The following is a 24,220-nucleotide window of genomic DNA, read 5'->3' on the forward strand; positions in this document are numbered from 1 at the left end:
AAAGACATTTCATTGATTTTTTACCATTCGCTATGTAGGAATGCTGCTCGCATATGACGTCACAAATCAAATAATTGAAATTCGAATAACTTTTTAATTATTTGATGAATTTTTCTCAAACCTTCGGCAACATTTTTTAAAAATTTTTCTGCTATTTTTACAATAAACTTTTTGTCAGGGTGAACTTCCCCTTTAACTGTTGTTGCCATTTTTTGGCAAAGTTACCGTGCTTGCAACTCTTTAAGAATCGGGCTCCTGATCCTACAGTCAAATAAGCTTTGTAAGTACTTTTAAGAATGTAGTTAATATCTGTCTGGCAGATGGTGTTTCTGTAAAAGATCGACCTCCTGTGCAGTCCCTTAAACTGCAGGATATGGATTTCCAGGCAAGATAGGGGTATATTAATCGTGTTCATTGTGGGAGAGGGTCAGTGCTCATCGAAGTGTTATAAAGTTTCTATAAGTAGATTTGCTTTATTCAATAACAAATTTTCCCTTCGTATCATGATGATTGTAGCTGAGTGCTACATAGCAAAATCTGGGGTACCAAACGGCATGAAGGGAGTAAATCGAGGACTGTATAGGTCATTTTACACATGACATTCGTGTTGAATTTGTGTTTTAAACACCCATTTTTATTAATAAACCAGTCATTAATAGAGAAAGTTAGGCCAGCCCGGTTTCAATGGGTTACCGACAAGGCTAATTTTCTTTTGAATTGGGCTTGCCAAACAAATCATCATGCCCCATGATGACAACCCCGCATTGAAACCGGGTTTGGGATCTGAGTAAAACACATTTCAACACTAATTTTAACACCTTAGAATGTGGTCCTCAAAAGAAAGTATGGGCTGAAAATGCATGTTGACATACCAGCGAGCGAGGCGAGCTGGCAAATTTTCAGTAGTAGTTGGAAGACTATATAGTGTCAAAACCATGTTCCCTTTTTTTTTACCAAAACGAAAAATCGAATATCAAACTGTCGAAATGTATCCACTGAAAAATTTACTTATTTGTTACATGTGATATGAGAATGGAAGAAGATGTTATCATAATTAGCAGGAATAAGGGTGCCTTAAAGGAACGATTTACAATCACAGACAACCAAATAACCTTCTCAAACGTAGAATATAGCACAGTGAGGCAGATGAAATGAAAAATATTGCTGAAAGGAATGATTTTAAATAGTCATAATGACTATACTCAGAGATGGTGCAATATCATAGATGTTCTAAACAAAAGTTTATTCACATTGTAAATACCTATTAAATGTTAATTGAAGTATCATATTGAATTGATAAAATCATAAGGAAACAGGCAATATTCTCGTGTTTCAGTAACGGTATTGAGTCTATCAATGTCAAGAGTCAGTTCTATAATGATTCAAGCATTTTGAGGGGACCAGATGAGCATTTCATGAAAGACTTGTCAGACTTATTTCAGACAAGTCCTATTCTATCCGACAGTTACAATAGAAACAATGCTTCTCAGCCAATCAAAATCAAGGAAACAACTGACAATTTGTCGGACGAAAACGTTGATGAAACGTTCCCCAGATATGGTGTATGTGGCAACATTTTAAAAAAAAAAGCTGTAAGAGAGCATAGCGAGCCATCAGAAATTTTGACTCTTTTTCTACAAAAATCTATCTAAATGATAGATTTTTAGAAGAATATTCAGATACTTATATCATGTTTCCACATTTTCCATTTTGGGGGTCCTTGGCCCCAAGCCGCCCCCTCCCTCATTTGTACGTGAGAGTCATTTCTAAAAAATACCTTTGTATATTTCACTTAAAGCATGGGGAACATCTATCCCTCTCTTCCCTAATGGTACCAGGATAGGAGGGATAGGCCCCCTCCCCATTCACCCCAGTGTATTAAAAGGGTGATCTGATTAGTTTATGATTTAATTTATACCCACATTAAAAGTCATTGTAATCAGTCAATAATAACTCGTTATAACAATACTCAACGTGATGCAGTGGATATAACGTTTGTTGGCAGGGCAGAGGTACGAGAAAAAATAAGCTCTTGTATTTAGAATGCATAGTTGGGTAAAAATTGCAAAACTTCTTTAAGAGCATTTAAAGATGAATCTGCGCATTAGTAGTAGTTTTACCAATTCGACGATAAAAGAAAAACGTTTTTTCTTGAAGGGGGTGTGTGATTATAGAGGCTACTCCCCTCTCCGAAAAGTATGGGATATCACCCCCATCCCCTAGTCTGCTGTGCAAACCCTTCGCTCGAGTTAAGAGTGAAAGTGCAGCCTACTCATGCCGTGTGGACCGAAGGCCCAATTGAAACAGCAAGATTTGTATGTGCTAGTCTTTGTGCGGAGACACACTTGTTGATCAAAGTTTCAATCAGGGTCTGTGCCTGCAGACTACCCATCCCCCGGGATTTACGCCAAAGAATGTCATTACAACTTGCTTTCACGGACTTGGTCAAGTCCGACCTACCAAAAGTTGATTTTAATGAAAAGAAAACAAAATTGAAAACAAGCACATAGGCCTATCAGTAAATCGTTTTTTAATCAAAATCGGATATAAAATAAAGTCATGACATGTTTAAGTCTAGTTTCATTTTGAAAAAAATGCCCAATTGCCAATCCTGCTTAGTATGGAAATGAAGGAACCTTATACATCATCCATACAATATTTTCTCCTTTAAATGATTAAATATGAACATTGCAATTCACTTTAATGTAAAACAAGGTCTGATTACTTCCTGAACATGTGTCATATATATATAATATTGTTATTTGTAGGCCTGACGTTGTGTTGTTCGACATTTTATTTTCCCTTTTTATTACTAATATTACGATTTTAGATGTTATATCTATTTAAGTTCAATTTCGAAAATGTCGATCAAAGTTTAGGCAAAAGGGTAATTCCTGTTTATTTACTTTTAAGTGTTAACATAAAATACTACATCGAAGCCCCCATTCTTCTCATACTCCTTACCCCTCTCTTTTAATTGCTTTAGTTTTTACTCTATAGTTTTAAAAATCATAAGGGGGGGGGCAACCTCAGCACCTACTTTAGACACCGAAAGACTAACGTTTATTAAAGAATGCAAAACTAATTTCATGTGCCATGTTATCAAAACATTTCGTTTAAGCCGTAATTTAACAAGAATTGCTTGATGAAACAGCAAAGTGAGAATGTGGAAGGATGACAATGAATATTAATGTTTAGATTGTCAGGAGCGTTGCTACAATCGATACTTCCCGTCGGAAACAGTGGTTCAAAGTGTAGTCTGCTACCATAGCAAATTTGAAAAAGGTTTATCCTGTAAGTTTTCACACACCCACATATTTACCAATATGGTTAGAAGTTATTAGTTCGTAAGTGCAGCAACGATAAAACGTATTTGTGTCTGCACAGTAGGCTAGACCCGTCATCTATTTTCATCAAGAGTATCGACAAAAGACAACAGCACATAAGGAAGTTAGAATCCTGTTCTATCGTTATCAGTTTTGTTGACTAAAAATGTATAGCTGTACACGAAATTCTCAAACTAGAAGTTGTTATAAAATAAGATAAATCAGGAGACTGGATAGTAGTACTACCAATTGAACAACGCATAATCATGGAAACTATTGGATACATATTGATTCTCTGGGCCTCAATGCAGATACGCTGTGGTAAGTGTTTTATTTTTAAATCTATTTTATACCTATTGTCCAACGTTACGCGGTATCGCCTTTTTAATTGCAAAGATATCAAACTTTAGCATCAGGCGACATCTAATATTCTTCATCGATTGAATGAATTATATTTGATTATGTGTGTATAAATTCAGTTGCACTCCAGGGGGGTGCCTTACCCCCTGCCCAAAAAACAGGGGAGAATGGAAAGGGAGAGATAAGAAAGGGGACAGATAAAAAAAGAGAGGAACAAAAAGAAGAGAGAGAGATGTGTGAATTAATTCAAGGCGCGGATCAGTAGGGGCCAAAAGCAATTTGCCCACACCCCCTCCCCTAAAAATGGGGGAGAAGGGAAAAAGAGATGTGAAAGAAAAGGAAGGAGAAAGATAGAGCGAGATTGGGAAGGCGACGGGGGAGAACGAGGAAGAAGGGAGGGGAAACAGGAAAAAATATGAGTCAAAGAAGAAAAAGGGATATGCAGTAGAGGAAAAAAGTAGAGGAAAAAAACTGAGGAAAAAAGCTGAGAGAAAGAGAGAAGGAAAACGGGATGATACGGGAAAACGGAGAGTGTCAAAAGAAAGAGAAAATATGCACGTAGTAAAAAAAAGTAAGAAGGGAGAGGTCAATAAATGAAATACTTTAAGCTCGCGCTTCGCGCCCGCATTAATTTGATTCACGGGATATTAACCTTTTCTTTATTATAAAACATGTCTGAAATGTCCCGCTTTCAGGACTGGTTTGAATGTCACCTTTTTTCTACTGCTCCAAATTAGCATTACTATTTGCATCGAAAGACACAAATGAAAGTATTCAAGGACCAATAATCTCATGAAAGTCGGGACCCAGCGCAGATTCACCCCTTGCAGAAACTAATTTACACCAGCTTAACTGATTTTTTCCCCAGTTGGAATCTTTCCCAACATGATGTTTTTTTTTCATTTACCTTATCCATATTTTTGTTTGAAATATTCATTTTCTCCTTCAGAAAATATAGAAATTATCTGTGAGCGTCGATCAGGAACAATTGATTGCGGGGAGGGCCATATCAACATTCACAGTGCTATATACGGCCGAAATGACAGTACAACATGCCCTGACAGACAGGTCTCGGACACAACATGTGGAGTAGATGTGGCGGGTGTGATAGATTCATCTTGTGACGGCCAACAGCAATGCACATTGCAAGCCCTAAATAGCCTAGCTGGAGACCCGTGCGTTGGAACCTACAAGTTTTTAAATGTAACCTACACGTGTCAAGGTAACTTTACACATTTTGGAAGCTTAGGTGTCACAAAGATGCTCAGATATTCATCTTACTAAGGATACATCTCCCTTATAGAAAGAAAAAAAAACGACCAGATGACGAGATCTCGTATCTCGTCATGTCTACGTCCATCAGATGGCAAGATCTACTGACATGAAGAGATACGAGATCCAAGATATTGTCATCTGATCATCTCTCCCAAAGGATGTAGACATGACGAGATCCAAGATCTTGTCATCCGATCACCTCATTGCCAATCTGAAGCAAAGCAATCACCCAGTCAAGAATATAATGATTATCTACTAATCCACAAAGAGTGATTATGACACAATAATGAATATAATCATGATATTGATGTCCGATTTGAAAGCACGTCAGCATAAAATGATAATGAATCAAACACCTTGTTGCAATCAATGTTCAACTTTTTCATCCAATAATGGTGGATTCACCCCCCCCAAAAAAAAAAAAAAGGGGGGCAAAGAGAAAGGTAAAGAAATGGGAGGGAAGGGGGGTCCGAGGCCAGTAATCAAGAGATACACAGGGCCTAAAGGAAAATAAAAAGAAAATATGAAATTTAAGAAGTAGGGTATCGGAGGCGACGGAGAAAGATAGAGAGAAAGAAAGAAAATAAGAGAGAAAGAAAGAATTAACCGAAAGAGTGAGCGTTTATGGGAAGGATCAGTAATTGTTATTTATTGTCCCAGAATTGTGATCTGGGAACATGAGGAATTGAAATGGAAGAAATATGCCGATGCATTGGCAAAAATAGGTTAGTTGGCTCCTTGCACTTTCGTTAGTTTGTTTTTATCGGCATCCTGTTCATAATGGTAAAACTGCTTAAACTGTCCCCTTTTCGTGCTTACATCATGGTTTATTTTGTCAGGTATCATTTTTGTATTTGTAAAAGAAAACAACACAAATTTCCGTTCTTAGGTAGGCCTATTCATTTAAAGATCAAGTCCACGTCAGAAAAATGTTGACTTGAATCAATAGAGAAAAATCAGACAAGCACAATGCTGAAAATTTCATCAAAAATCGGATGTAAAATAAGAAAGTTATGACATTTCAAAGTTTTAACAAAATAGTTATATGAACGAGCCAGTTATATCCAAATGAGAGAGTCGATGATGTCACTCACTCACTATTTCTTTTGTTTTTTTATTGTTTGAATTATACAATATTTCAATTTTTACGAATTTGATGATTAGGGCCTCCTTGCCCGAAGCACAAAATGTTAAAATAATGAAATTCCACGTGTTCAGGGAGGAATGAAACTTCATTTCACATGATCAAAATATTTCATATAATGAAATACAAAATTGATTCTTGAGTACGGTCAACCAGCTTGGCACTTGCATACGAAATATCTATCCCAAAAGGTCGAAAATGTTCAGAGACGAGCCACCCGCATAATACTTAAGCAAAGAAGGCAAGAAATGTCCTATCATGACAGATTACAAAAACTCAACTGGCAAACATTGGAATCAAGGAGGAAATTTTCATTACTAATTTATGTTGTCAAGGCTTTGTATGGTATTGTACGTTGTGATGCAGTTAGATGTTCCATTGTCATTAACAGTAGGCACTTGGAGGTCGTGAAGTTCAACCACCTCCGAGCGCGAACAAATCACTCCACCTTTCAGCTAACAATTCTTTTCCCCGTTACTGGGATGAATTGCCGGCAAGTTTGCGCTCTGGGGTGGTTGTAAACTCACTTATTTCATGGACAAATGAACTAAGGAAAAAAAATTTATGCCTAATGAATGACCATATTTACCCTTGCACGAGTTCATTATTTATTTATTTAAACAGCTAATTTCGATATTCTAAGTTAAGATGAAGTGTTATTAAGTAGACCTATGTTATTTTATTCTATTATAATTGATCTTAAACATCTTTGTTCATACCCACTCTTTTATCCGCTTCTGTTTTATGTAAGCACCCACTGGATAGGGCCAAATGGTCTTTATTGACTACAGTAATTCAGTTAACTTTATTTGACCCTGGCAGTCCAGTGGGTGCTCAATCTATGCTCTGTTATGTTTATTATGTGTATACACTGTACCAATTTCTTTCAATTTTCATTGCCGAAATAAATAATAATAATAATAACAAAAGAAATAGTGAGTGAGTGATGTCGTCAGTTCCCTCATTTGCATACCGACCGAAATGTGCATATAACTGTTTTGTGAAATGAAGCGAAACTTTAAAATGTCATAACTTATTTCACATCCGATTTTGATGAAATTTTCAGTGATATGCTTGTTGAATTTTTCTCTTTTTATACAAATCAAGTTTTTGTTGGGGTGGACTTGTCCTTTACTGACATGCGTATTACAATGACGACTGCATGGATCCACCCAATGACTATTGAAAAATATTTATTTCTTCAAAGCATTATATTGTTCAATCTCAATTCCACACCAGTTGACTATCATATGTTTGGCTGTCAGTAGGTTTCATATATTCACAACCCCCCCCCCCCCCTCCCTACAAAAAAAGTTGATTTAAATAAGAAGAGAAAAATGCAATTAAGCATAACTCTGAAAATTTCATCAATATCGGATGCAATATATGAAAGTTAAGACATTTTAAAATTTCACTCAATTTCACCATGGACCCTACCACAAATGATTTCACAAAACAGTTATATGCACATACTGGTCGGTATGCAAAATAATGAGACTAATGTCGCCACCCACACAATATTTCTTTTTTATACATAAAATATGAAATATTCTAACTTTCTCCCCATTGTCATGTGAAAAACACGAATTCCTCCATAAACAGTGGAATTGCCATTGTTTTGAGAATATATGGCTCTATCAAGTTGGTCCTTATTTTCTAATTTATAAAAATTGAAATATTGTATAATTCTAACAATATAAACTAAACAAATAGTGAGTAAGGGACATCATCGACTCTCTCATTTTCATGTCACTCAGTTGTGCATATTACTGTTTTGAGAAAAAATAAGCGAAACTTTAAAATGTAACTTTCTTATTTTACATCCGATTTTGATGAAATTTTCAGCGTTATGCTTGTTTGATTTTTCCATATTTATTCAAATTCAAATCAATTTATTTATCATTTCTAAAAAACATACAAGATGCAATACATCAAGTTCAATCAAAATGATCCCACATTAAAGGAGTAAAGAATATTGTAAAATGACAAATTAACAAAAATAACAAAATACATAGGGTAATGAATGCGATGTGGGGGAATAGCAATAGCCAAATAGACCTATCTAGGCTACTCCCTGATTAACATTTATTACCGAAAAAAGACCATCCTGCAATCAATTTATTAAATTGCAAGAAACACACATTTCAAAAATAAACGAAATCAACAAACTAATGAAGAATACGGATAAAATCAACAGCTATATTACAAAAAAAAATATTTAAATAACATACACATAAAACTTATTCAAATCAACATTTTCTTGGGATAGGCTTGACCTTTAAGACCTGTTGATTATGCATTTTCACAATTTCGTCTCAAACACTCGTTCATTTTCCTCATTTCATTAAATGACATCATTTGATTATCATTTCATTGATACAGACGATAGGCAGGCGACCGATTCTACAGCGGATGTATGCCCGTCCTTAGGTGAGTCCCGTCTCTTATCTGTTATCTCTTCCGTAATTTCCTATAATATACATGGAAGAAGCATGTAGGGGCAGTGCCAAGTTTCAGTCACATTATATATATATACATATTATATATATATATAATATCTACATTAGTAAAATACCCTAAAAGGACTGGGCTATTTCAAATGTAATTAGGACTGGAGGTGGGGGGCTCTGATTTGGCACACACATTTTTTTACCACATAAAGTACAAGCCAGTGTAAAAAAATCTGAAAATAATAATTATTTTTCATTTATTATGAATGAATTATGCAATCTTATTCGTGAAAATCATTATTTGCGTAATCAACACCAAGAGTCATCTTTGTAATCTAATTTAAAGGTTTCCACAAAGAAAAATTGCGAAAGCAAATTTTTTTCATGATGTACTTCTCTGTTTTTTCATCATTTGATTTCTTTTTTTTCAATGGAAATTATTACAGACTATTTAACAACTAAAGTAAACCCTGAATTAATCAAGCAGACCAATGAGAACGAAAAATAATAACCCTTTTATGAATTTCATCTCCCATAGACTTTGTACACAAAGTAGTATGTCAAGAACTTAGTCACAAAAGTTGCGCGAGACTTCGAAAAAAAAGTCATGAGATTTTGCGGCGCTATCTTTTTGTGTTTCTGAAATATCGCGCGAAGCTTTGAAGGGGGAGGGGGGCATCATGGGACCCCAATCCTTTTAGTTTAAGGTGCAGTGCCCCATGGAATCAAAATATAATGTTTTTGTTCAGGTGCAATATGGTACAAACCTAAAATTTGTATCTTATCCATGCCTTTCTCATACGAACAACGTTTTAAACTATATCCTAAAATTATAAAACCAGTGTCAATGACGTAACTGTCAGTACGTTTTGTCCCTTATATCTGAATATCCTGGCGCCGCCCGGTTTTTTTTTGGGGGGAAGGGGTTATATCATTTCTAAATTACGGTACATCTTCTTAATCTTATTTTTTGTTATTGTCCTCTTAAGATTTAAACATTTTATTAAAAAATGCGTTTAATATGTATTGTTCATGATGTTATATTAGATGTATTTTCATCAATTTTACACCTTGAACATACTAGACTCAACGGAGTACAATAATAATCAACTTCCCCGACAAGGATCGATATTTTCCCGGTCCACCCACCTAAGAATATGATCTGGATATCCGGATGAAAAGTAGAATAAAGACAAAAAGTATTGACTGCTCTAAATAAATAACTCGATGAACATTTGATAGCTAGATTGACCCAATTAAAACGGATGCTTATCAATTAATAGCAACATGATACCAATGAAAACAAATTTGGATTTCGATGAATCATGTTAATTTTTTCAGCTCCCGGGATAGGATGTCTAACGGATGACATTCATGTAGACTTCAACCGTTCCTTGGTTGTGATAGAGGCGGAATGTCCAAGTATTCTAACAGGGGACCGTGCCAGGGTCCGTTGTGATGGGGTAAGGTACGGCTCAGAGGTAGTTAGGTGCGTGGATGGAGGGATCTGGAACCCCATGTCTGTGGTCTGTCTCAGTAAGTTCATCTAAACTGACTTGTAGTATACTTTTTGATCTGAACAGCCAGAGAAAGTTCATTTACATGACAATATTTGAATTTCATTGCAGGATGATTTCTATTCAATTGGAATTAAGTAGACTCAAGTTTTGATATGAAATATTGTAATGACGCTTTTGTTCATCTGCCTAGCTTGTTATATTGTACTTCATATTTATTGGTAAATTGACCCTTTCAGCATGGGCTGCTGGTCAATTTTCATATGCATTATACACACATAAATAGATTAAATAAATGAATAGTCAATTTCGGTGCATGGCATCTTCTTCTTGATTTTTTTTTATTTGCTGGAGAGGATGTTCTTTAAATATTTCCACAGCCCACTTTCCATTGATGAATTATATATATATATTTTTTCTTAATGTTTTCCTTTCTATAAATCCACCCCTTCTTAATTGTTCCCAATATTATTGTTATCGATTTTACAGAATATGAAACTTTATCCTCTTGGCTTTACAGTGGCACAGATTGGTGGGTACAGAGTGCTCCCTCCCCCCCCCCCAAAAAAAAAGAAAGAAGAAAATCATAACCCCCCCCCCCCCAGAAATTTGATGAATCACACCTTTTGATATCATTAAGGATTTATTCACCCATAACGGATCGTTAGAAATAAAATCTACAGATCTACCTCTCAAAACACCAACCAAATAATCAAACCAACAAAAATCTGACGCTTCCCTACATTGCTTATAAAAATTCATTAATATTTCCCACATTCTTACCAGAACTCCTGTATATAATAAACGGTGTCATGTTAGTCTGCTCATAAAAAAACAAAAACAGTTTTGAATAAATATTTCCTTTATCCACATTTCCCATCCCTTGTATAGGAGATGTCCAATGCGGACTTCCAGAAGCTCCTCAGAATGGATACATTGTTAATCTAAGATCGGAATATAATATATTCGATAGCATCGAGATTAGATGTAATGATGGGTTTGATCTGATAGGTTCATCATCAGCCTATTGCCGCCATGATGGATACTGGAGTCGAAAAATGCTTCAATGCATACGTAAGTGATACGTCAAGAGGGAGCACCCGGACCCCTGATTTAATTTGGTTTCATAGCTTTGCAGATGAGTGCGGTTTTTTTTTTACTTACCTCACGGTTCTGATCGCAGGTTGGTAGCTATTTGAACCAATATATGAATCTTTAGCATTTAAACTTAGAGAATAAATATACTAATATTATTTGTCGTTTAGGCCCAATTCAGTTTTTTAAAAGCCCAGAGAAGGGAGCCTCTCCCAGGCCCCCATTAAATTAATTTTGTCATATAGAAACAACTTGACGGAAAGTGGACATTTCGAAATTAAAATGCTTTTTTTTAAAGGCGTACATCAATATTCAGCATGACCATTCAGTAGTCATCGTCATTTCATAGCATATTTCGGGGGGGGGGTCGAACATGATTTCCGTCATATATATATTATTCTTCATTTTGTCAGTTCTCATTAACTAATTTTGTGTCTCATTTATTACCAGTTTATTTTGTGAACATCAATTTCCTGCTTTCATGTCATACCTTATACCTAATCAATTTGAACTCGGATGAATTGCTTTTTTCTAATGGTAAGATCGCACTAATTTGAGATCCTTTAACTCTTTTTTTTTATTTCTATTATGTAATCATTCTATAGCTTCTGTTGACATCGAGTCATGTGAGCCTCCCGACGTATCTTCTAGCGTGACATTGACTCCGAGTGCTAGGACGCATCTTAATGGATCAGTTGTTTCGTATTCCTGTAACCGTCCAAATCATGGTCTTCTTGGTAAACCTTCATCAACCTGCATCAATGGAAGATGGTCTCCTGATCCTGGAGAATGCTATGGTACACAGTAAAAAAAATAGCCCGTTTTTTAGCCAGTGGCGTATGCAGGGTGGTTACAGGGGTTCAATCCCCCTCATTTTTTTACACCCACCCCCACCTTAATTTTTTTAAAGACCTTTTTTGCTTGTCAATTTGTTTTGGGGTAGGAAACGACGTAAAAATTTGTGATGAAGACCTTTTTTGTCAACATTTGATTCAGCTTGAACCCCCTCCCTATAAAAAAAATCCTGCATACGCCTCTGTTCAAACAACAAGTTGTTTAAACTTTAAAACAAGTGTTTTAACTTTTTTTGAAATTATTTAAACCTTTTTAAACTACTTGTTTGAAACTTTAAGCAATAGTTGTTAGAGAGACGAGATTAACAACATGCTTGAATTTTTAACATCATTTTTCAGTGTAAGTTAATTGTTGATTTACACATTTGCTTCAATTACTTTTTGGAGTGTATAAATCTTTTGAGAGGCGCCAACTCATTATATCCAGTATAGCATATTTAATCTTGACATTATAAAGTGAGAAAAAGAAAATAACCATGTCATGACTAATAAATAAGGAAGTCGATATGAAACATACATCTTTCATAAAGGTGTGGTAGAAAGTTGTTGGTATTATTGTTCAGGAATGGAGTACTAGTAGTAACTATTTCCGAAACGTAATCACACATTCTCATGTTGATTTTTTCTACGTTCAAATCTCTAGAGCTGTCTGGTAGTAACATTCAGTTTCCACAAAGTAACTGTCAGCGGCGTCTGGTGCCCGATGGCGTCCTGTATAGTCCTAAACAGTATTCTTATCAACCCGGAAGGTCAGTGACCTTTACCTGCGTCAGCCCAAACTACTCTCTGATTGGTCAACCAATTTCAACTTGCAGAGCACGAGGTTGGGATTCTCAGACACCGAAATGCGTCTGTAAGTATCATTGTATTCTCGTTTGAATTTAAAATTTCTAGCTAGTAGAGGATTTGCACGTCGTCATATACGACTGCTACGAGATGACCTCATTTCACCCTGGGCGACTAGCAGAATCGAGAACCTCGCCACCTCCATTCTACCGTTCTGCTTAATCATAGTCGACGTGCACATGAGTGACAATATAAAACGCTCAAGCTCAGCATGAAGATCAACCTTTCCCTTATAAAACACATTGGCAAGTTAACGTGGATATATATATTCCCTGAATTAATATAACGACACGTTATACTATAACCGAAATCTATATAGTTATGTACACCTTACTGAAATCGGATTGGTATATCATTAAAAAGTAGGCCTAATATCTCCGTCATCGCTGTACCATCTTATCAGAATATTTTTCAAAGTTTCCAACTGTATGTCTAATGTTGATTTGAGGGACGACAATCTATAATTATTCTCATAGAGTATGTATGGGCGGCCATAAGTGCCAAAATTACCGATTTGAGAAATATATATGTACCGTTGAAAATAAACTAAAATGCAGAAATATATCTAAAAATAAAGAAATTTTTAAAATAATTAAGATAACAAAAAATAGAAATTCACAGAATCAAACATTAGTGCAGAAATAAGGACAAACACAAAAACAAGACAATCGCAAAGAATAATAAATGATAAAAAAATACGTAGATAACCATATAATTGAACACAATCACAGAAATATAGGTTCATGCAGGAATAGAGAAAGACTGAGAAATGTAAAGACATTCATAGAATTAAATACAACTTCAGAAATATAGACAACCGCAGAATTGAAGAGAACTACAGGAATAATAGAGACGTCAGAAATAAAGACATTTTCAAAAATATAGACAGCCAGAGAATTGTAGACAACCTAATAAATATAGACAATCTCAGAATTTAAGAAAACTTCAGAAACATAAACAACAGAAATATAGACAACCTCAGAACACAAAAACTTCAGAAACATAAACAACAACAGAAATAGAGGCAATCTCAGAAATACAGACAACCGCAAAATTAAACAAAACGACTGAATTATAGTCCATCGCAAATAGCGCTACCTCGTCGAAAATAGAGACTGCAGAAATTCTGGAGAGCACAGAAATTCTGTAGAGCTGAGAAATAAAAGTACAGCACGTCAAACATACTGGAAATGAGAGGGCAATAGAGGGCGTACTACCACCACGCACGTGTATGATGCATGCATGCGACGAGTGCGATCGAGCATGTGATGTGCTATGGTTTTCATCGTTACCGTATTTTGTATTACATTATCCCACTTGTTTTGGGATTTAATTTCAACCTCTATGGTTGATTACGTTTGTTGGGCCTGAACTTGGTAAAGAGGACTTCGTGAAACAGCGGACAAGTAGCTCACTATCTCCGATTCAGTCAAGAAGTTAGACTTATAACGGTGTTGAGAAACGGGCCCATGATGTCTAATCTACGATGACCGGCGTGAAGTTGGTTGGATATTCGATATTCGATATTCAAACTGTGAAGTTGGTTGGATATTCAGGTTCGATATTCAAACGCGTGTGAAGTTGGACAGATATTCAATATTCGATATTAAAAAATTAGGGGTTTTGAAAGGTAGCTAGGGGTTTAAAAGGTGGAACACGTCTCGGGCAACCATAAAATAGCTGGCTTGCCCTAATACGAGGATTTTTTAGGGGACAAAAGTCAGTGAATAAAAGGGTTGGAAATTTCTAATTTAATTGTTTTTTCAAGGGGCCCCCAGGGATATCCCGACGGCCTAGCCAGGGTAACCACCTATCCTAACTTGTAGAACTCGATTCGGGTAACAAGATAAACACCTGCTTGACCCGGCGTATGTACATTAAGGGGCTCAAATTAACAAAATTAAAGGGAATAAAGGGCTATTTAGACCATTTTTTAATAAAAAAAGTATTTTTTTCAAGTTGCCCCCAGGGATATCCCGACGGCCTAGCCAGGGTAACCACCTATCCTAACTTGTAGAACTCGATTCGGGTAACAAGATAAACACCTGCTTGACCCGGCGCATGTACATTAAGGGGGCTCAAATTAACAAAATTAAAGGGAATAAAGGGCTATTTAGACCATTTTTTAATTTAAAAAAGTATTTTTTTCAAGGGCCCCCAGGGATATCCCGACGGCCTAGCCAGGGTAACCACCTATCCTAACTTGTAGAACTCGATTCGGGTAACACGATAAACACCTGCTTGACCCGGCGCATGTACATTAAGGGGGCTCAAATTAACAAAATTAAAGGGAATAAAGGGCTATTTAGAGCATTGGGAACTACTGCCCCGACTTCCTCCCTATCTCTTAGTGCCGGCAATGGGAAGAGTAGAAAAAAAAAAACATAAGAAAAGGGAGAAAATGAAATAGAAGATATCATTTATTCTACTCTTTTATATTGTATTAATTATATTTGATTTTTTATACAAAATTATGAAAAAACAATAAAAACTTTAAAAGATAAAAAAATAGAAGAGAGAGAAGGGAAAGGGACTCGGAGAGAGAGCAAAGAAAAGGAGGGGGAATATAAAGAAAAATAGGGAGAACGGAGAGGTCATAATAGTATGAACAGGATACTTTAGGATTGTGCCCCGAGCAACTTTGAGATTGTTTTAGACATGCATGGTGTGCAGAAAATGAACATCATATATCTTTCATCTTCCTTTCCTTTCTTTCCTTTTGTCATTTCTTTTTTTCCCAGTTTCAGAACTTTTTGGGGGGCTTGGGGCAGTGTTATCGGATGGGGTCCGGAACAATAATGGCACAAGGGTTTTTATCCTATAAGGAGGCAAAATAACATTCTCGGTGGGGGGGTGACACACAATTTCTTTAAATCGAGCGAGAAGTGCGAGCTAATTTTATTTCAAAAATAATGGTGTCCCTCCTGACTTGAAAAGCGACCTGTTAAGGACTAGCTGTTTGCATTAATTGGGTCATGAAGATGATATCTCACCAAATAAATAGTGTGAGCGCGAAGGGATGATACCTGGACGTTCTAAGCACCTTTTTTGTCATCATGAACTGAATGGGTATCTAATTCGCTGAAAATATTTCAGTTATGAAAATTGTGGACACGCAGGATATGTATCTCGCTAAAACAAATAATGAAAACTCTAATGACATTGGATTTTTAAGACCCATGTAAATAGATAATTTACTTATTTCAATTATTAGTTACTGCGAGCGCGTAGCGCGAGCGACATCGTGAATTTTATATAATGACCTGAAAGATCTATGTTAGTGACCAAAATTGTCGGGAGCTAAATGCTAACGGTGAATGGATGAGAAAATTTTCAAAATTTTAAGAACAAAAAAAAAGTCTTGGAGAATTATGACAATGCTTACTAAACATTTTTTTCTTCAAAATTTCGGGGGGTTGGGCAACTCACTGGGCCTCATCCTTTGGTGCCACCACTGGTCTGGGGCGGAGCCCCCGGAACCTCGTGATATTTTAAAATTTTGCAGATGGCCAACATTTTTTTATCATATCGCGGGTATATACACACACATATTATATTAAAGGGATGGTCCGGGCTGAAAGTATTATAGCTTAATAAATAGAGTAAAATTCACTTAGCAAAATGCCAAAAATTTCATCAAAATCGGATAACAAATTAAGAAGTTTAAATTTTAGCAATGTTTTGTGAAAACAGTATGGTCATGATATTCATTAGGTGGGCTGATGATGTCACATCTCCACTTGTTCTTTTGTATTTTACTATATGAAATTAGGTCTATTCAATTTTTTTTCCTCCAAGAGCTAGAAAAATTGGATTGTCCATTGATTTATTGCATTTGATATTATTTTATTGCTGCAACTTATTTCACTATAAGGGAGACATTATTCACACAAGTATGAAATAACGGGGAAAAAATTATGTATTAACACGTTAAGAAAAATGAAAGTTGAGATGTAACATCCACAGCCCATCTAATAAATATTCATGATGATTGTTTTCACAAAAATATTGCTAAACTTTAAACTTGTTTGTTTGTTTTATTTCATAACAATATAGATACAATAACGGAGGATCGCCCAATTCAGCTGTATTTGCAAAATACTGCTGTTCTTCCTTGGGTCCTACATTTACCAAACAAAGTAATATACACCAATAAAAATACTAAAAGAAAAACATTTCCAAGTAAAGTACATTGACAGAAAAGTGTTCAAAAAAAGCTTACTAAAACTATGAAAACAAAAAGAAAGAAGTAAAAATACAAATGCTCAATCTAAATAATCATAATAGAGTATGAAAGCAACTTAAAGTTGGTACATTATGAATTTCATTGAGCAATCGATTATAAATTGATATCCCCGATAGAAAAATGTCCTTTTACAATTGTTAGAATTTGGCTTGGGTAAATTAATAACAAATACTTTAGTATTTGTTTTCCGATTTTAATGAAATTTTTGGCATTTTGCTCAGTGAATACCACTCTATGTATCAAAATATAAATATTTTCACCCCGGACTATCCCTTTAAGTTCAAAGCAGTTCAGTGCGGATAATAAACGAAATATATTAAAGCAGCAAAACATAGCAAAAGTGGAAAATTGTATATAAGTCACCAGCGAGCGAAGCGAGCTAGAAAATCTTGGCCTTTTAAAAAGATTTTAAATATAAATTCAAATTATGTGATGGTCGCATTGGCAATTTAGCCGATCAATCAATCAATAATTAGTCACGCGATATCGTATAAAAGAGACATGTTAATTCATAATACAATTATTTTTTCGGGGTATAACTCCGTCCTTGTTGATTAATTGAATTGAAGGCTACACGTGCCATAGAAAATGTTTCCTGAGAATTATTTGAAGATTAGAAGAACGTTAAACTCATATTTTCAACAAGACGTTTTGTATCGATATACGGCCCCTTATTTTTTCGGTATGCCTATTTTCTGCAAGAGCATGCAGAGACAGCCGATCTACAACAAAAGGCTAAAGATAATCATTCGACCCAACCCATTCTAATTTTTCTTACTTTGTAATCTGATTACAAAAAAGTAAGTATGTATAATGATTAGACTGATTCGAGAAGAAAAATATGGTTAACAACTCAACAAACTTTGTGCGAATAAAACAAAATACATGTATCACTCGGTTTTCGGAACTATGTTAGTGGCGGAGGAATTAGGACTGAGTGTCATTAATGAATAAAATCTGCTGATGAGATGCTTTACCGAGTTGCCCCTAAATGTGCATGCGCCGGGTCAAGCAGGTGTTTATCTTGTTACTGTTACGAATCGAGTTCTACAAGTTAGGATAGGTGGTTACCCTGGCTAGGCCGTCGGGATATCCCTGGGGGCCCCTTGAAAAAAATACTTTTTTTAATTAAAAAATGGTCTAAATAGCCCTTTATTCCCTTTAATTTTGTTAATTTGAGCCCCCTTAATGTACATGCTCCGGTCAAGCAGGTGTTTATCTTGTTACCCGAATCGAGTTCTACAAGTTAGGATAGGTGGTTACCCTGCTAGGCCGTCGGGATATCCCTGGGGGCCCCTTGAAAAAAATACTTTTTTAAATTAAAAAATGGTCTAAATAGCCCTTTATTCCCCTTTAATTTTGTTAATTTGAGCCCCTTAATGTACATGCGCCGGGTCAAGCAGGTGTTTATCGTGTTACCCGAATCGAGTTCTACAAGTTAGGATAGGTGGTTACCCTGGCTAGGCCGTCGGGATATCCCTGGGGCCCCTTGAAAAAAATACTTTTTTTAATTAAAAAATGGTCTAAATAGCCCTTTATTCCTTTAATTTTGTTAATTTGAGCCCCCTTAATGTACATGCGCCGGGTCAAGCAGGTGTTTATCCTGTTACCCGAATCGAGTTCTACAAGTTAGGATAGGTGGTTACCCTGGCTAGGCCGTCGGGATATCCCTGGGGGCCCCTTGAAAAAAATACTTTTTTAATTAAAAAATGGTCTAAATAGCCCTTTATTCCCTTTAATTTTGTTAATTTGAGCCCCCTTAATGTACATGCGCCGGGTCAAGCAGGTGTTTATCGTGTTACCCGAATCGAGTTCTACAAGTTAGGATAGGTGGTTACCCTGGCTAGGCCGTCGGAATATCCCTGGGGCCCCTTGAAAAAAATACTTTTTTTAATTAAAAAATGGTCTAAATAGCCCTTTATTCCCTTTAATTTTGTTAATTTGAGCCCCCTTAATGTACATGCGCCGGGTCAAGCAGGTGTTTATCTTGTTACCCGAATCGAGTTCTACAAGTTAGGATAGGTGGTTACCCTGGCTAGGCCGTCGGGATATCCCTGGGGGCAACTTGAAAAAAATACTTTTTTTAATTAAAAAATGGTCTAAATAGCCCTTTATTCCCTTTAATTTTGTTAATTTGAGCCCCTTAATGTACATACGCCGGGTCAAGCAGGTGTTTATCTTGTTACCCGAATCGAGTTCTACAAGTTAGGATAGGTGGTTACCCTGGCTAGGCCGTCGGGATATCCCTGGGGGCCCCTTGAAAAAACAATTAAATTAGAAATTTCCAACCCTTTTATTCACTGACTTTTGTCCCCTAAAAAATCCTCGTATTAGGGCAAGCCAGCTATTTTATGGTTGCCCGAGACGTGTTCCACCTTTTAAACCCCCTAGCTAGCTTTCAAAACCCCTATTTTTTTAATATCGAATATTGAATATCTGTCCAACTTCACACGCGTTTGAATATCGAACCTGAATATCCAACCAACTTCACAGTTTGAATATCGAATATCGAATATCCCGCATACATTCGTAATTCCGAAGCTTCGTAATTCCGAAGGTTCGGTTATTCCGAAGGTTCGTATTTCCGAAGGTTCGTAATTCCGAAGGTTCGTAATTCCGAAGGTTCGTCAATCCGAAAACGAAATAAGGTTCGTAATTCCGAAGGTTCGTTAATCCGAAAACGAAATAAGGTTCGTAATTCCGAAGGTTCGTTAATCCGAAAACAAAATAAGGTTCGTAATTCCGAAGGTTCGTTAATCCGAAAACGAAATAAGGTTCGTAATTCCGAAGGTTCGTTAATCCGAAAACGAAATAAGGTTCGTTAATCCGAAAACGAAATAAGGTTCGTTAATCCGAAAACGAAATAAGGTTCGTTAATCCGAAAATTAAATAAGGTTCGTATTTCCGAAAATGAAAATAATTCATTTTGGTAACAAAAACGATGTTGTCATTACAAGATTCACGATATTATGCAATGATAGTAATAACGATCGATGATGTGTGTTCGGGCCAAAGCATGTATTTCATTAAGAATGGCGCCCTGATCAAACATAGGCTAATTTCGATTTTATCTGAGCAATTGCCTATAAGCAAATGGTTTAATTAAAGATGCAGGGGATCAAGTGTGTTGGAAGCGTGCGAGCAACCTCTAGATAATAGGATTTGTATTGGAGGGGATGTCATTTTTAATAACAGCTTCTGCTGGTAATAAAAATAAAAATAATACTAATAATGATCCTTGTGAGATGTTGAAAGCGCGAATCGCAAGCTGAAACTAGTAGACATTTCATGTAACAAGACGTGAAATGAGCATTCGGAGCATTTTTTGTAATCGTGAGAAAGATGTGTATCTTTCTAAAGAATTAATGCGAGGGCGAGTTTTAATTTGTTTATATACTGACCTGGGGCCTGTTGCATGAAACTTTTTACCTGAGAAAACTCAGGTTGTTTTTACAGGAGTTTTTGCCCTGTGCTAAAGTATATAATTGGCGGAAATCAGACTAACCTTAGTTTTCAGTTTTTACCAGAGTTTTCTCAGGTAAAAAGTTTTATGCAACAGGCTTCAGAAAGTTATCTTTTAAGGACTGCATTTAGTGACTCATGAATAGAATATATATCTCACGACCTATATAATGAGAGCGCGAACCGCAAGCTTAAAATTTGTGATATTCCAACCTGAAAACTGGACATTTCATACTTCTTTTTTGTAACCAGGAATAGAATGAGTTCCTCAATAAACAATACTTGATGCGAGCGAGAAACGTGAGCCAAATTTTCCCGATTTTCCAACCTGAAAACTGGACATTCTATAGCATTCTTGTAAAAAAAAATAATAGCTGGGAGAATAGTTTTCAGAACTGAAGTGGCTTCCCTGGGTAAATGATATCTATATCAATATCATCATTCTAGGCCCACATGAAATTTCCAAAAGTTTGAGCACGTGATTCGCTCGCAACATCTCACAAGGATGCCCTTTTCACAGTATTGACCAAAAAGGTGAATTTTACATCTTCAGATTTGACTTTTTCCCCAAACCGCTTGCTCTCTACGCTCGCAGAAATGAAACGTAAATATATAACTTTAGCATGTTTAGTGATCACTTAAAAAATTGTGCTCAATTTAGTTACTACAAAAACACACAACCTCTTTACACAGATGATAATCTAATGGTGAAAATATCCGTTTGCACCAAATTGCCCCTATTGGCCCCTTTTTTTTTACTTTGCCCCCCCCAAAAAAAAAATACGTTCCGCCGCCATTGGCTAAAACACGCATCGTCTTCATGGCTAACTACAAAAAGTTCTTAAAATGTCCCCTTTAGATCAGATCAGAGCTTATATATTTAAAAATTATGTTCGCGCTTCTTGCTAGCAGTTATTATCTAAATTTAGTTACATAGGCATCTCGCTTTGAAGATCACAAACATATTGCCCATCATATTAACAAAAATATAGCTCGCGCTCGCATTATTTAAAAAGGTTTATCATGTTATTACATATTTACTTTATTTTATAAGGATAAAGCTAATTATTGACTGTTAGGACTACCCTTTCAAAGAAACAAACAAAAATCAACTTTAAACTGCCGATCAAGGAAAATATGGCTTAAAAAAATCCCCCCCCCCCCCCCTCTATTTGACCAAAGTTGGATCCAGCGGAGGGAGGCAGGGGGCATCAAAAATGGAATAAAAAACAGGGGAATTAATATTTTCCAAAATGGGAAAGTTCCTTTTTCAAAAATAAATATGCCGTTTTTCATGTTTTTTCGAAATAAAATACTCTTTTTGAAGTATACAAGTTAAGTTAAGTTTTCAGGCTGGAATATTGAAAATTTTCAGCTTGCGCTTCGCACTCTCATTCGATTGGTGAAATATGCATCCTAAAGAGGTCACTAAATGCTTTCTTTAACAGGTTCCTTTTCTGGTCAGTATGTTTAAGCTCGCGTTTTGCGCTCGTGTTAATTCTTTAGTTAGATGCACATCTTTTTAATGACAGCAGAAATCTGCTCGGATTTTTAAAAACTAATTTTCATTTTTTATTGAAATAACCTAAAGTTTAGCTTGTGATTCACGCTCGCAACACCTCGCAATAATGCCATTTTAAGAATAACTGACAACAAAAAACGTTATACAACTTCACCTTTGAATTTGTTTTACAAAGCCGCTCGCTCATTATACTCTCTCCCGAAAAATAAAGCCTAAATATACATTTTGCCATAATAAGAAGTCACTTCAAAAAAGTTATTCTCTACTTAATCACTATCAAACAGACAATGACTTCAAGCAGATGATAATCTTAAGGTGAAAATATCACCACAGTCCCAATTTTGACGTATGAGTTTCATTTTTTGGCTTTACCCCCAACGAAAATTCGTTCGGCCGCCCTTGCCTTCCCATCCTCGTATGATAATTGAACGGCAACAGTGTCCCCCGCCCCCCTCCCCTTGCCTCTGCTTTCCCGGTTTTCATTTTTCGGATTAACGAACCTTATTTTGTTTTCGGATTAACGAACCTTATTTTGTTTTCGGAAAAACGAACCTTATTTTGTTTTCGGATTAACGAACCTTATTTCGTTTTCGGATTAACGAACCTTCGGAAAAACGAACCTTATTTCGTTTTCGGATCAACGAACCTTCGGAATAACGAACCTTTTTTCGTTTTCGGATTAACGAACCTTCGGAACAACGAACCTTATTTCGTTTTCGGATTAACGAACCTTCGGAACAACGAACCTTATTTTCTTTTCGGATTAACGAACCTTATTTCGTTTTCGGATTAACGAACCTTCGGAAAAACGAACCTTATTTCGTTTTCGGATCAACGAACCTTCGGAATAACGAACCTTTTTTCGTTTTCGGATTAACGAACCTTCGGAACAACGAACCTTATTTCGTTTTCGGATTAACGAACCTTCGGAACAACGAACCTTATTTCGTTTTCGGATTATCGAACCTTCGGAATAACGAATCGTCGGAATTACGCCACAAATGTTCGGATTAACGAACCCTTTTTCGTTTTCGGATTAACGAACATCGAGGTATAGGCAATTTACGTGTTTCGGAATTACGAACCTTCGGAATAAAGAACCTTCGGAATTACGAAGCTTCGGAAATACGAAGTGTAACCGAATATCCAACCAACTTCACGCCGGTCATCGTAGATTAGACATCATGGGGCCCGTTTCTCAACACCGTTATAAGTCTAACTTCTTGACTGAATCGGAGATAGTGAGCTACTTGTCCGCTGTTTCACGAAGTCCTCTTTACCAAGTTCAGGCCCAACAAACGTAATCAACCATAGAGGTTGAAATTAAATCCCAAAACAAGTGGGATAATGTAATACAAAATACCGGTAACGATGAAAACCATAGCACATCACATGCTCGATCGCACTCGTCGCATGCATGCATCATACACGTGCGTGGTGGTAGTACGCCCTCTATTGCCCTCTCATTTCCAGTATGTTTGACGTGCTGTACTTTTATTTCTCAGCTCTACAGAATTTCTGTGCTCTCCAGAATTTCTGCAGTCTCTATTTTCGACGAGGTAGCGCTATTTGCGATGGACTATAATTCAGTCGTTTTGTTTAATTTTGCGGTTGTCTGTATTTCTGAGGTTGCCTCTATTTCTGTTGTTGTTTATGTTTCTGAAGTTTTTGTGTTCTGAGGTTGTCTATATTTCTGTTGTTTATGTTTCTGAAGTTTTCTTAAATTCTGAGATTGTCTATATTTATTAGGTTGTCTACAATTCTCTGGCTGTCTATATTTTTGAAAATGTCTTTATTTCTGACGTCTCTATTATTCCTGTAGTTCTCTTCAATTCTGCGGTTGTCTATATTTCTGAAGTTGTATTTAATTCTATGAATGTCTTTACATTTCTCAGTCTTTCTCTATTCCTGCATGAACCTATATTTCTGTGATTGTGTTCAATTATATGGTTATCTACGTATTATTATTCTTTGCGATTGTCTTGTTTTGTGTTTGTCCTTATTTCTGCACTAATGTTTGATTCTGTGAATTTCTATTTTTTTGTTATCTTAATTATTTTAAAAATTTCTTTATTTTTAGATATATTTCTGCATTTTAGTTTATTTTCAACGGTACATATATA

At 36.1% G+C, this 24,220-nt stretch overlaps 1 protein-coding gene across 3 annotated transcripts in view; it reads left to right on the plus strand.

The window, feature by feature from the left end:
* The first annotated feature begins 163 nt into the window (after positions 1-163).
* The window catches only part of LOC121425081 (adhesion G protein-coupled receptor L3-like), a 36,071-nt gene continuing 12,014 nt past the window's right edge, over positions 164-24,220 (plus strand). For 2 of the 3 annotated variants that reach the window (XM_041621049.1, XM_041621066.1), the window contains exons 1-6: positions 4,203-4,908; positions 8,488-8,535; positions 9,897-10,091; positions 10,964-11,146; positions 11,773-11,964; positions 12,665-12,874. In XM_041621049.1, the coding sequence (XP_041476983.1) occupies positions 4,572-4,908; positions 8,488-8,535; positions 9,897-10,091; positions 10,964-11,146; positions 11,773-11,964; positions 12,665-12,874 (1,165 nt within the window). In that variant the 5' untranslated portion in view covers positions 4,203-4,571. Of the gene's footprint in view, positions 3,648-4,202; positions 4,909-8,487; positions 8,536-9,896; positions 10,092-10,963; positions 11,147-11,772; positions 11,965-12,664; positions 12,875-24,220 lie in introns of those variants that run through there. The other variant, XM_041621058.1, reaches the window with a different exon arrangement.

Source organism: Lytechinus variegatus, chromosome 1, assembly GCF_018143015.1.
Source record: "Lytechinus variegatus isolate NC3 chromosome 1, Lvar_3.0, whole genome shotgun sequence".
Taxonomy (NCBI): domain Eukaryota; kingdom Metazoa; phylum Echinodermata; class Echinoidea; order Temnopleuroida; family Toxopneustidae; genus Lytechinus; species Lytechinus variegatus.